This window comes from Dreissena polymorpha, chromosome 9, assembly GCF_020536995.1.
Source record: "Dreissena polymorpha isolate Duluth1 chromosome 9, UMN_Dpol_1.0, whole genome shotgun sequence".
In the NCBI taxonomy this organism is placed as follows: domain Eukaryota; kingdom Metazoa; phylum Mollusca; class Bivalvia; order Myida; family Dreissenidae; genus Dreissena; species Dreissena polymorpha.
The window spans coordinates 93,619,115-93,633,390 of NC_068363.1; the positions used below are offsets into that span (position 1 = coordinate 93,619,115).

The window sequence follows — 14,276 nt, forward strand, 5'->3', positions numbered from 1 at the left end:
GCACCGTATAATGTACAGGGAGCATCACATAACGGAAACTTATCATCATATACTAAAGAGTGAGCAACGTTTAATGTACAGAGAGCATCATATAATGGAAACTTATCATCATATACTAAAGAGTGAGCACCGTTAAATGAACAGTGAGCATCATATAATGTACATTGAGAATCATATAATGTACAGTGAGTATCATATAATGTACAGTGAGCATCATATAATGTACAGTGAGCATCATATAATGTACATTGAGTATCATATAATGTACAGTGAGCATCATATAATGTACAGTAAGCATCATATAATGTACAGTGAGCATCATATAATGTACAGTGATCATCATATACTAAAGTGAGCACCATTTAATGAACAGTGAGCATCATATAATGTACATTGAGAATCATATAATGTACAGTGAGCATTATATTATGTACAGTGAGCATCATATAATGTACAGTGAGCATCATATAATGTACAGTGAGCATCATATAATGTACAGTAAGCATCATATAATGTACAGTAAGCATCATATTATGTGCAGTGATCATCATATAACTGAGAGTGAGAATTATATCATGGGGAGTGAGCATCAAATAAAGAAGAGTGAGCATCACATTAAGAAGAGTTAGCATCATATAATGGGCATTGAGCATCATATAAAATACAGTGCGCAGCATATAATAAAAAAGTATCATCAAATAATGTACAATGAGCATCATATCATGGGCACTAATCACTATATAATGTACACTATATAAAGTACAATGGGCATCATAGAATGGACAATGAGCATACTATAATGAACCCTGAGCATCATATCATGGTAAATTATCATCATACTATCATTAATTAGTAGTAGTAGAAGCAGTAGTAGTAGTTGTTGTAGTAGTAGTAGTAGTAGTAGTAGTAGCAGTAGTAGTAGTAGTAGTAGTAGTAGTAGTAGTAGTAGTAGTCGTAGTACATTTTTGTTCTTGTCTTTGTTGATATATTACGTAAGTGCTTAAACAATTTATCAATATAAAATTAAAAAAGCATATTATAATCCAAACCTGGACAGACTACTCCATGGCAAGCTCCAGTTTGAAGCGCATGTCCAGAGCAGTTCTTTCCATCGTTTTTAATCCCCACGCACAGTCTGTCTCTGGTCTTCGTGCCGTTACCACAGGTCACGTCGCAACTACTCCATTTCGACCACAATTCCCAGTGCCCGTCAACTTATTATAGATGTAGTTATAAATTATAAAAAAAATCTGTTTTGGTGACATACATGCAGCAGATCACAATATTAGAAAAATTTGCATTACCCAAAGATCATTCCGATGAAGTTTCCTTAACATTTCACCAGCGGGTAAGAAGATGTACCATATATTAAATGTTTACGTATCCCGCAAGACAGGCAAAGGCAATTCCAAAAACTTACCCCATGTACATTGTGCTGAGGCGAGCTTAATGGTACTTGTTAAAGACAATAAACGTAAAGCTTATGTTATGTTAAAAAATAACACACACTCGCGCGCGCGCACGCACGCATGCTTATTCTCATACACACACACACACACACGCACAAACACGGGAAAACCCCCATCATCTAAACTATAATTATATAATTAATTCTCTATACAAATTGTAAGACGATATGAATTTTGTCACAAAGAAAGTAATTAGTATATATGAATACGCAAATTAAAATATCGAAAACACTTTCCTACCAGGACACGGTTGTATATTGCAGACCATTGGCTTATCAGTGCTCTCTCCGAGGACACTGCAATCGCTACCTCCGTTCTGGGGACGTGGGTCATTACATTCACGAGAACGATATCTGACTCCTCCTTCGCACGTGGCAGAGCAATCGGACCACTGCAGCCAGTTAGAGTAGCCGCCATCGACTGGTGAGGATCAGAATACATACTCAATCAAAATACAACGCGAAGTCCTAAATCATGAAAGACTTTACCAGATTGCGATGTAATGCTGTTTGCTTGAGTTGGAGATACTTATTAATGATTTTTTTTTTAAGTTGTTCAAGTTCTTTACATATTTCTAGATTAAAAGGTATGGTTGTAGCGGATGCGGTCAATGAAATAACTTACTTTATACGATCTACTCCCCTAAATTCTCGACTATCCTTGATTCGCGGAATTTTATTTTGTCACGTGTTCGGAAGCGAGATTTGTCTCTTCGCCTGCGATTCGTTGAAAAATTTAGATTGGTGTGTGTTTCAATTAGAACACTTGAACAATTTTGAAAATAAAAAAAAATCTTTTAGATCAGGTAAAAACTGTGCATTAAAATAGTATAGGCTTAACACCCTATTTTCTTTACACCAATAATATCCGACAATTGAATTTCTAATATTTGTTAAAAAAATACGACATAATGATTTTTTGTCGTCTGCTGTTGTAGTAAGACTTCCATAAGGAACTTTTTCGCTTCGAGCTTGAATGAGGCCAAACATATTCTATTGTGCATTTCTAAGACCTTGTCGGAAGAAGTATAGGCTTTATTCACCACCTCACCCACTGCCATTATAAATGCTTACAAAGCTTTTCAGGAGAGAATGTGTCCGTCCTTAGAGCCTTAAAATTATATAGAATGCTTGAACATACATTACGTGTCAGGGTCTTGATACAAATCCACTCAGACACAGTAGTTTTGTGATCTGCTTAAATTTTCTCACAACTTGAAGAGGCAATTTTTGTTAAACATTTTCAAACCAATTCCAACTACGGGTATGCCTATACATGTAAGGAATGAAATGAAGTATCAACAGAGTATACGGTTAGCATTGGAAAGAAAAACCCAGACCAGACATTCTCATTTAATTGTTATAAGGTTTCAGAAGCCTGAACTGAAGACAATTAATGTCAGGTCTTCAAAGTTGGCCCGAACGAAAACAACAAAAGAACCTGTTGTTATGGACTATTTTGGTAATCTTGAAACAGGCAAAAAGCACAATCCCTTTGAGATTTAGTGTTTAACTTGGTTGAAAACGGCATCACTTGTTAACACAAAACACCCAGTATTATATCAAGGGATGACTATTGTTCACATGCAGTGACCATATGTAAAAACTAAACAGTTCCGCTCATTGGTTGTGCCAGTGATGTGGGCTTGGCTTTACCAACATATGTTATTTTCCCTTTGTTCACACCATAGCGGGTGTCTGGTTCAACATCATTAATATTCACCAAATGGGCCCAGTTTGATGGTTTGAGCGACCGTGTCAGCAATGGACTCATTTAAGCTACTTTATCCCAATCAGAGTGTCAGGAGACCGTAGACACTCTTCTCTCCATATTGCATAGAAGAGTATTGAAATATAAATGGAATTAACACTATTCATGTGTAAATATTCTATTGTTATTTCGTGTTTTGATTTTTTGTCTATTTCGCATTTGCACCAAAAACTAATTTCAACAGTTTAAAATAAGTTAGAATATTATAATTTCTCTACCTTGCCGGTCATTTGTGTATGGCGTCATACCCGCGAATAAAGGGAAGCAAAACAAAATGGCTGACTATTTACAATAATGTCAACAATAATGACATTATAGAAATTAAAATCATTGTGTGGAATTCTTATAAGAACAAGTCAGCGTGGAATGCATTGATTTTAAAAAGGCTTGTGTTTGTTACCGCTGTTATTTATTTGTTATTTATATTGGCACAAAACGTGAAGGTCGGAAATTTACGGTAATCGAAGACATATCTCATTTAATTATTAAACAATATTATAGTATGTTATAGGCTTCAATAAAGCTAAAAATGACTTTGCAACTCACCGGGACAAGGTCCTATGCCATTGCAGTTCCTTATGTCTTCTACATCGCCAGTGCAATTTTGTCCCCCGTTGTCAGGAGGTGGATTGTCACATGATCTGTTACGATACTGCAGACCCGTCGCCTGACACGTGGCGGAGCAGATAGACCAGTTACTCCACGTGGACCAACCACCAGAAACTGAAGAGAAAACATCAAACAATGACCATAGTATGTCAGAAACTTCAATAAAGCTCAAGTGATGTATATATTTCCCGTTTACATGTGCTACGAGTCAGATACAGTGACTTTGCGACTCACCAGGACAGGCACCTGATCCACTGCAGTTTCTTGTGTCTCCTATATCGCCAGTACAGTTTTTTCCACCGATGCCAGGAGGGGGACTGTCACATGATCTGTTACGGTACTGCAGACCCGTCACCTGACACGTGGCAGAGCAGCTCGACCAGTCTTTCCACGTGGACCAACCGCCAGCAACTAATAGAGAAAAAGAACTTTTGTTATTTAATAATTAACATTTAAGCATCGGTATTCTGTAATTAAATAGTGTCAATGCGCAAGCTAGCATTTTAACGTGTTTATGTCAAAACTCTTCAAACTTTTAATGAATGAGTGATTGTGTATGGGTGCGTGTTGGTTTTTAAAGGTTTATTACTGGATTTGTCTTAACGCAATACTGTGAAAAAGTAGGTATCAAATGTGTTAACATTCTAGTTAATAGTTAATCACACCGTTATAAGTGTATGCCACCAGAACCGAGTTCAAAACTTTAAAGAGTAATAGATGACGCATTACATGTTTTTCATGACGGTCATGTGTGAATATTCAGTGGCAGATGAGCTTCTCTGAAACATTCATATTAACAAACGAAATTATCATAGTCAAAGTATACAAAGTATTGCAATTCACTGAGTGACTGAAGTTTTGATCACACTTGACTCAGGTACTTAAATGGCATTGAAATCGTAAAGATAAAGATTGTCATTAAAAAGTTTCATTAAAATTGATTTATAAGGTAGGCTGCTGCGACAGTGGTAAGATGATTTCCCAAAGATTTGACATGGTGCCATCAACACAAAATTAAATATTTTGTCAATATTGTCAAGATAAACAATATGACCAAGTTTCATCAAGACTGAGTCACAAATGTTTCTTTTTTTTTAAGATTTCAAGGTTTTTCTAAAATTTTACCTAACGACCTGATTTTAAGTCAAACGCTATTAATATTAAAATGTTTTTTTTTCTAATAATGTATTATACGGACACACATCTCGCACACACGAAAAACCGCTCTTTAATTGTAATGATTTAATTGGTGTATACAAAAGGCTCGTTACGTAACTGGAGGTTTTAATGTCTATCAATTTAAGATGTTTATAATCTTACCTCCCGAAGAAAGTTCTTTACTTCACATAGACTATTATAATGTACTGATTATGTAAGTTACGCATCTAATCATACCTGGACAAGATATCGAGGTACTGCAATTCCGAAACGCGCTATCATCTGTTCCACAATCTCGTCCTCCATAAGCTGGAGATGGATTAGTACAGTTCCGGTCTCGAGTTTGAGTTCCATTCTCGCAGCTTACGGAGCAAGTGGACCACGCTGACCAGTTAGTCCAATCTCCATTAACTATTAATATCAAACAATGGCGACACATTTAGTGACATGTATGTCTAATTATTACACTATGTTTGTATACAGAAATACATATCGCTTTTTGTGAACATGTTTATGTCTGTCTTTTAACTAAACTATTTTGCTAGCTTATGAATATGTTTGCCTTTTAGCTAAACATTATTCATCATAAACAAAAATATTGCAGTACAAACCTGGGCAGTTAGTATTGCTTGTTCGGTTGCATTTATCCACATCTAAATTCCAACCGTTGCAATACTTTCCGCCATCCAAGGGGGGCGGGCTGTCACACTTGCGATATCGCGGACGTAATCCGTTACAGTAGCAGACAGACCAGCCCTCCCAACCTCCCCAGCTACCGTCAACTAAGAAACATAATTATGAAGATATATATACGTATTATTCGTTTCATTTCCACACCACATTGTAGTGCATGTGTTTTTTAAACAATGCGCTGCTGTTGAATGTTGTGGGTTTTATAAATTACAAACGCACTTTTGACTACGTTAATATTAATTTCATATGATTTAAATAATAGAGCGAAGATATCACTAATTGGCTCACATTTGTTATGATTTCCGACAAGAATATGAGTTCATATAAATTATTTGACCCCTCATACGTGGCAAGTTTTGACCCCAGGGCTTTGATTTGAAAAAAAATCAGTAGTAGGCCAAACGGCAATATTATGCTTAACATTTTAAAGCCCTGACTGTTGTGTTTTTTTGTATAGATTTTTTTAATATATATTTTTTAATGTATTTTATCTCTTGTTACATACTTATTTAATTGACCGGAACGAGTTGAGCAAATTTGAGAGAGGGTCATACAAGGATAATACATGTGAAGATTCTTCACAATCTGCCAAGGCGTTAAGGAGGAGAAGTTGTTAAGAGAAAAAAGTTTACGCACGCAACTAACGAACCTCACGCTCTGATGGACAACTGACACCACGGTATCCTTAAAGCTAACCATGAACACTATCTGCTCATAAGCAAAAATGACAAAAGATCAAAAGTATGCCTTAACTGGTCGAAGTCTCGATTCAATCCTTTTCGATCACTTATAATTCCGGTCTTTCAGCTGTAAAAAATTACGCGCAATCCATCAATTAGTTAAAGATGAGTTGAGAGCACACACGTTTGTGGATTATATACTATGTAATGAAAAAAAAATGACCAAGGAAGATAATTCTGCCAAAACTGTTCACAGAATATTTGCCGTTCTTTAAATCATAAACACGTTTGTGTAAATCAACTGTGAAAGTTTAAGTGAAATTTGCCAGGCACTTAATGGGGACTTTTGGGAACTCTTCATGTATATTCAATAGCGGACAAACACACTCCCTTTATACGAACACATAAATGATTATAATCATTAAGTTCATATCGTTGGTATGAAATCCACACAGTCTGTAAATATAGAAATTGCGAGAAAAACTTAGGGACGTACTTTCCCACGTACAAATGCAATGCTTAATGCCTTTCACTTTGTGGAGATCTAGGACAAGGTTTCTGTTGATACGATACCTTAGGCATGAGATTTAAACAAACTGTGTAGAGAACGAATGCTTGTTTAGTATTACATGCCTGAACAATTGCTTGTCTTTTTGCACATTTCCACTTCGTATGATAAATCCTGACAATCCTGTCCACCGTTTGTGGGAGGCGGGCTGGCACAATGGCGATATCGCCCACGAAATCCTCTACAGTCACAGACAGACCAGCCATCCCAGGCTCCCCAGGCGCCATTAACTATAAGGATCATAACACTATAACTCACCTATTTTTCTTTGAATTCCTTCATCACATTTCAGTATATTCATACAACATGTTTTTGTGAGTATTATTTTTAACGAAAAATAAAAACGTTCTATATTCTAGGTAAATATTTATATCAATTGATTTAATTAAGAGGGCGAAGATCACCCTATATCTCTAACATGTTTAAAGATTTTGGACGAGTTATACAGTCTTCAATAACCAATAACCACAATATGGCCGCTTTCGCCCCTCAAATGTATAATTCGAAGCAACATATCAATAAAAAATTCCATGGGCCTTGTTAATACACAGACAAATACAAATAATACATTAACATTACTTCAAGACCATATAAAACAACAGGTCGTGATCAACGTCGCCCTCCAGGCAAATCAGGAACCGCCTTAGTACACAACCCTTACTACATGTCATATACCTATTTTTCTGTGACTTGTTGTTTCAGAGAATAGCATTAAGTGAATGTTTTTTCATATATATATATATATTTATTTAAGAGTATAATAATTAGATGTGTCACAGACACGACACAGGCCACATTTGTGTAGGTACTTCTAGTAGACGCAGTTCTTTCCTTTCGATCACCTAAAATTCAGGTCCTTCAGCTGTGAAATATTGTGCGCAAGTTACCGAGCAGTTAAAGAGGAGATTATGGCACACAAGTTTGTTGACTATCATGCTATTTTTTTTAAACAAAGGGAGATAATTCTAAAGAAATCGATCACAGTAAAATGCCAGTCATTCGAATCATGATCACATGTATATTATTCATTTGTTAAAGTTAGAGCAAAATTAAGGGCGAATATTGATTACTAATAATGTATATTCTAGAGTTAAAATAACTGAATAAAAACCAACAAAAGGGCAATAATTTTGCCGAAATTTAGTAGAAGTCAAAATTCCTTCCTTAATCACCACTTATATATCAATGTTAATTTAGCTCTTATCGTTCGAGAGAAATCAATTCCCCGGGTACAGGCTGTGTAGTTGAGTCTACAATCCTAGGAATGAAGGCTCCCCCGACAAGGGAAATGCTTAGTGCCTAGTTACACTGCCTATCACTGTGCGGGTTCATAACGGCTCACATGGCGTGGTCTGTTTTGACGTTTGGGGAATGATTTGAGTACAAGACAAATACTTGTATCTAATTACCAAATTGCAAACTTCTTGGAATTAAGTGTCAATAAGTCTATATGAATCAACGGTAACCTGGGTTGTGACCTGTTTTGACAAAAGGGTTATGATTTGAAAACTATGGAGATCACGAATGTCTGATGCCCCATTACTAGTAAGGTTTTTACTGAAAGTAAAGAAAACCCACATCGCTTTAACACAGACTAAAGCATTGACCCTCCGTGCAGTATTTTTACATTTGCTATCAAAGTCTGACCTTCAAGATATCCGACAATTACACGATTTTAGTTACAGGCAGCACGAAATATTAAGGGGAAGACAAGTTCGTATCATATCATCAGTTTGGTGTGGTCAGGGGTGCGGTGTGATTTTAGATTTTTTTAAATATACATAATGTACTTCCTTTTCTTTGGTTTCACAGCAGGTGTTTCAAATTGTTTACAATTACTTTGTTTATATTTGTTGGCCTTCATTATGCAGCGGACAGCCTAACTATATCAATGTGAAAGATGATCAGCCAATGATAATCAAAGAAATGAGTGCAGTTTCATTAACAACTGATAAACATATGTGAACAAAATGAGATCAATGAGTTCAGACAAGGCATTACGAACAAAATGTGATCCCTAAAGCTCACACTGGGCACGTTGTGAGTAGGTGAGATAAACAGGGTTTCATACTTGGACAATCTTTGAGATAGCAATCTTTTTCTTCGAATTCAGCACCATTACAGTTTTGGATTTTGCAATTGCGAATTCTGAAAAGACCAGAACGACATTTGGATGAACACATGTATACATTAATTATAACAGACACTTAAAAAAACATACATGTATCTGTAAATTTCAACTAACTTGATATACTAACAAGGTCAGGAGTGGAAGGCATAATATTATAAAGAATAAATTACATATTCAAATTGCATATCATAGCAAGAAAAATATGCCAGACACCACATACTTTTACTTCATTCATTTTATTTATAACAATAACATTTTAAGTGCCCACTCTGACCTTTAATTTTTCCTGCGAGATGTTGACTCCAATTATGTATGATGAAGCAATAGGTTAAAATCACCCATCCACCACCACAAACAAAGGCACGCACCTACACACAAGCAGCATACACACATACGAATAAACTTAAACAACTCCATGTTGTTTTTTCGCCCAATATAACTGAAAAAGCACTGTCAGCAATATAATACATAACTATAGTTTTGTCACCAAGGTGACTATAAAAAACCACGGATACAGCTATGTTCAAAGGTAAAAAGTGTGCATCACTGATTATGAATACTGGGTAAAATTCGGATTTTTTGTCTCGCGCATCATCATCAAACGATGCCGTAATGAACATAATAGTATTACGTCGCGATCAAAATGTCAGTTAAGGCAATAACATACAGAAGAGCTGGGCCGGACGCATAATATTTTGTTTGTTCACTACAATAACCAGTACTCCGTTAATTCGGTTTCAACTGAAGTAATTACGCAATATATGACGTAGGCGTATGATGTATTTATAATAGTGACGAAACAAACCAGTTTAAGCTGGAATGTGACGAGTTTCGGGACAACGATTGAAAACTTGCTGCTTGTTGACCAGGTTTAAGGATCACGCGACTTTGTGGGATTCACAATTGAACGTTAACGGATGTAAACAAGCCGGTTTGTAATGTGTATTTTTTTTTAAATAACGTTGTTAAACTTGTGCATAAAAACGTTTTTTATGCTGCTTTTGACAATGTGAAATACATCAGAATTACTTTATTTAATAAACCTGTGTTATTGGCAAAAAATTCGATGTGTGAGGCAGTAAAGTTACGGTTATGCTGCACGCAACATGAAATTTTGGAACCGATTTCAGACGTATTCAATTATTTAGTTTTTAATCTTAAGATATCGGAACAAACTGCAAGAAACACTTGTATGCACTATTAATTTTTGCTGACGTATGTCAATAACTTTAAATATTTGCCACAATAAAGCTCTTAACTGTGGTTTTCATTATGTCTAGCCCTTGTGTAAATCCCTGTGAATCCCATTAGTCCTGAATCCTATTTTTGTAATATATAGTTATAGTTATATGCGTAAAATGTAATAATCCAGATTGTGAATATTATATAATAAAAGTAAAAACACGTGTCTGGGATTTTAAATATATATTGATATAGCCAACGCCAATTTGTACCATAGTTTCGAATGATACACTTGAACTAAAACGTATAAATGAACGAAAGCATTCACTTATACAAAGAAAATATCCTAAATCTATTATAAATACAGGTATTAAAAAGGCACTTTCCATCTCTAAACGTGAATTACTTTCAATATCAACACAAAAAGACAAGAGTAATATAATTCCATTTATTTCAACACAAAATACAAAAAATAAAGAACTGTTTGGCGTATTAACAACAACATTGACATTTTAAAAACGGACCCGGTTATGTCTAAAATAATTTCAGATCAGAAGATAATAAAATGTAAGCGACAGCCACCTAATTTATAACGTCTGTTTACCAAATCTTACGTTTCATCTCAAGAACCAAGAGTATCCAAATGTAATGACCCTAGATGCGCCCTTTGTGGTTATATTATTGAAGGGAATTCTTTTGATTTTAATGGCAAAGTGTTCAAAATAAAAACTAATATGTCATGTGATATACAAAATTAGATTTATGTATTAGTATGCAATGGATGCAAAAAAATATAATATAGGCCAAACTGGCGATAAACTTAGAAATAGGCGATCTGTCCATGAACAACAAATGCGAGACCCCTCAACAAGACAGATGCCTTAAGGTAAACATTTAGTTGAATGTTCACATTATGAACCAAAATTTAAAATATTTTCATTTTATAAGCTATTCTCGAACAATATTTCAGCTAGGTTAGCAGAAGAACAACATTTGATACATGTATTTAAACCCCAATAAAATTTCATTTAATTTTTATTGACGTTATTACATCATAATTGATATGACGTTATCTCCATGACATTTTGATGTAGCATATTGTATTAACAATATGCGGTGCGAAACGCGTTGGCTATATCAATATATATTTAAAATCCCAGACACGTGATTTTACTTTTATTATATATATATATATATATATATATATATATATATATATATATATATATATATATATATATATATATATATATATATATATATATATATATATATATATATATATATATAATTGTATATATAATAGTTGTTCAATGGTCTTGCGGTACTGCGGGATCCATTTAATTTTTTAGTCACGCTGTGGCCGTTTGTGTTAAAGTGTTTGGCAACCGGGTTATTGTGTCGAGTCCGTATCCGGGACAGGTTAAGGAGATGTCGTTGGTACAGGGTATCTCCCGTTTCCCCTATGTATACAAAAGTCTTACATCGTTCGCAGTGCACAGCGTAGACTACATTGGTGGATTTGCAGGTGGCCTCGTTCCGCACATTGTATGTTTTGCCGGTGGTATCTCTGAACTTTTCGGCTTCCATCATGTACGGAAAGATTGCGCAACTCTGTGCCCCACAAGGTCCGCTCCTGTTTGGAACCCGGAAAAACATTCGGTTGTGTTTTTAAGTACCAATATGTCTTCCAGGTTGCAGTCTTTTCTGAATGCTGCTAACGGGGGTTCAGGAAATACGTTTTTCATTCGATCCGAAGTGTTGAGTGTGGGCAGGTGTTTCCGGAGGATATGGCCGACATTTGGTTGCGCTCTGGAGAAAGTGATAACGAGCGGTACCCTGGAAGTACTTTTCGAAGGCACCTTCGTACGCAGCAGATCTTCTCGCTTCTTGCTATCAACTTTCTTCAGTTCTGTAACGGCAAATCGACCATTGTATCATCGCTTCAGTAGTTGCTCTTTGATCCCATCTCTGAGTTTTGTGTAGTCCGTCGCTTCCGAACATATTCGTTTTAGCCTCAGACCTAAGCCGTACGGAATGGCCTTCTTCGTAGACTCGGTATGACACGAGTCCTTGTGCAGGAAGAGGTGCCTATATGTTGGTTTAATGTTTAAGTCTGAAACCAGACTTCCTGTTCGAATTGACGTCATAGTGTCCAGGAATTCGAGCTACTCTGTGGAGTAGCGACTGAGACTGAGACCAAGACTGTATAATACTTTCATTTTGAAGTGACTGTATATAAAGATCGGTTTTAGTTTTATCCCATTTGTACATGAATGTTGCAGTAGCATATTTATTTTTAACAAAGCAGTTATATCAATATCATCAAACGAATCCTCATTATTGCAGGTAGTTATACAAAAGTGTACTACACAGTGATCCGATATTAAATTAGGATCAGAGACCTCAAACTGATCAACACATTTAAATAAAGAAGGTGAACACATAACAAGATCGATAACACTACACCCTTTGCTGGTTACACAAGCGAATTTTCCAATTGTACTATCTACACCTACTCTACCGTTCAAAATGTTTAACCCAGTCATTTTGCAAAACTCAAGTAGACAATTACCATGCTCATTAACAACTTTATCTTGGCTTAATCTTGGTAAACAACTATCTGCGATATAATCTTCTGGTAATTCATTTAATCGCTGTAAATCATTATTTTCCACATAATCTTTAACTCCTATACTTTAATTAAAATCTCCGCAAACTATAAATCTGCAATTATTAGTATACGTATTTTCAGACTGTATCATATCGTTTAAAACTATATATGAAACGGGAAGTAACAATTGTATATTCATATGAAGAGGGTTAGCAATTATGTTTCCTCTGAAGCTTCATTAACATCTTACATTAGGTTTAGGAGACATGGCATGCCGGTGCTTATATTCACGTGCAATTCAACAACATTTCATACGTAGGTCAACTGAAATCGAACACCCAAATACTTGTTAACTCTTACCTTAATGTTGTACCTTTCGAGCAATTTGTACTCAAACATTTAGTCCACTGACCCCATTCTTCCCAATCAGCTGATAAAAGAAATATGATAAAACTAAATACATACTGAAAAACGGGATTTAAAACAAATAACTAATATTTATCAATTTCATTCAAATTTAGGTTTAGGTTATTTTTCAAAATATGTAAATAAATATTTCAAAACCCAAGTTAACAGTACTAAATAACAAGATAAATGATGATCTTAAGGACAATGTGTCCACTTGTCACGCGTTTCAAGCCCCCTACTTGATCAAGATTCAACCATAGTTTTAGACCTTCATGAAAAGCATTCCATGTTGCATCAAAATTAAGTCATATGGTTTTAAGAGTGGTAATATTGTATTTCTAGACATGGTGACACCGTTTTCCGACACACTTATCCCAATATAAAAACATAGCCTCGATAGTTAAGTGATTCCTTAGACATTGACATATTTGATCCCAGGTCATAATGTTTACGTTGTACATGACCGTCATTTGATGTTACATACAAATGTTCGAGATGTTAAACGTTATTTACTACGTATTCTTTACATGTTTATAAATAATGTGTTTTCTGTGACGTAGCTAGGGTCAAGATTTGAACAACCCTAGTAAATCTCGCTTTGAGACTATTCTTACCAATTACTAAACCCCTGACCATTGCGCTTCCAGATTTGTTATTTTGCTTAAATAAATCTATTTTTATCTCTGAAGATCTACATATAAAGAAACCAGAAAGATTTAAACAACTTCGAAAGAAAATAAATGAAACATCTATCAAGTGAGGTTTCATGATGATCTGCTCAGTGATTAAGGAGATGTCGTTCGATTGAAAAGTTTGAGCCCGACAACAAAGGCTCGCCCAGTGCACTAAAATGTATTTTTAGCTCGGCTGTTTTCGGAGAAACCCGAAGTTTTGTCATAGCCAGCTCGTCGTCCGCCGTCCGGCGTCCGCCGTGCTAAAACCTTGACATTTTCCTCTAACATCAAAGTGCTTCTATCTACAACTTTGAAACTTC

The 14,276-nt window shown here is 35.5% G+C and overlaps 1 protein-coding gene across 1 annotated transcript in view; it reads right to left on the reverse strand.

Annotated features, from left to right (window-relative positions):
* The window catches only part of LOC127846740 (SCO-spondin-like), a 38,325-nt gene extending 25,024 nt beyond the window's left edge, over positions 1 to 13,301 (reverse strand). The window contains exons 1-9 of the mRNA XM_052378234.1: positions 13,235 to 13,301; positions 9,019 to 9,095; positions 7,013 to 7,177; positions 5,618 to 5,788; positions 5,244 to 5,417; positions 4,083 to 4,259; positions 3,786 to 3,962; positions 1,710 to 1,889; positions 1,050 to 1,214 (exon numbers count right to left, since the gene is read on the reverse strand). Coding sequence (XP_052234194.1) covers positions 1,050 to 1,214; positions 1,710 to 1,889; positions 3,786 to 3,962; positions 4,083 to 4,259; positions 5,244 to 5,417; positions 5,618 to 5,788; positions 7,013 to 7,040 — 1,072 coding nt within the window. The 5' untranslated portion in view covers positions 7,041 to 7,177; positions 9,019 to 9,095; positions 13,235 to 13,301. The remainder of the gene's footprint in view (positions 1 to 1,049; positions 1,215 to 1,709; positions 1,890 to 3,785; positions 3,963 to 4,082; positions 4,260 to 5,243; positions 5,418 to 5,617; positions 5,789 to 7,012; positions 7,178 to 9,018; positions 9,096 to 13,234) is intronic.
* Positions 13,302 to 14,276: the final 975 nt, after the last annotated feature.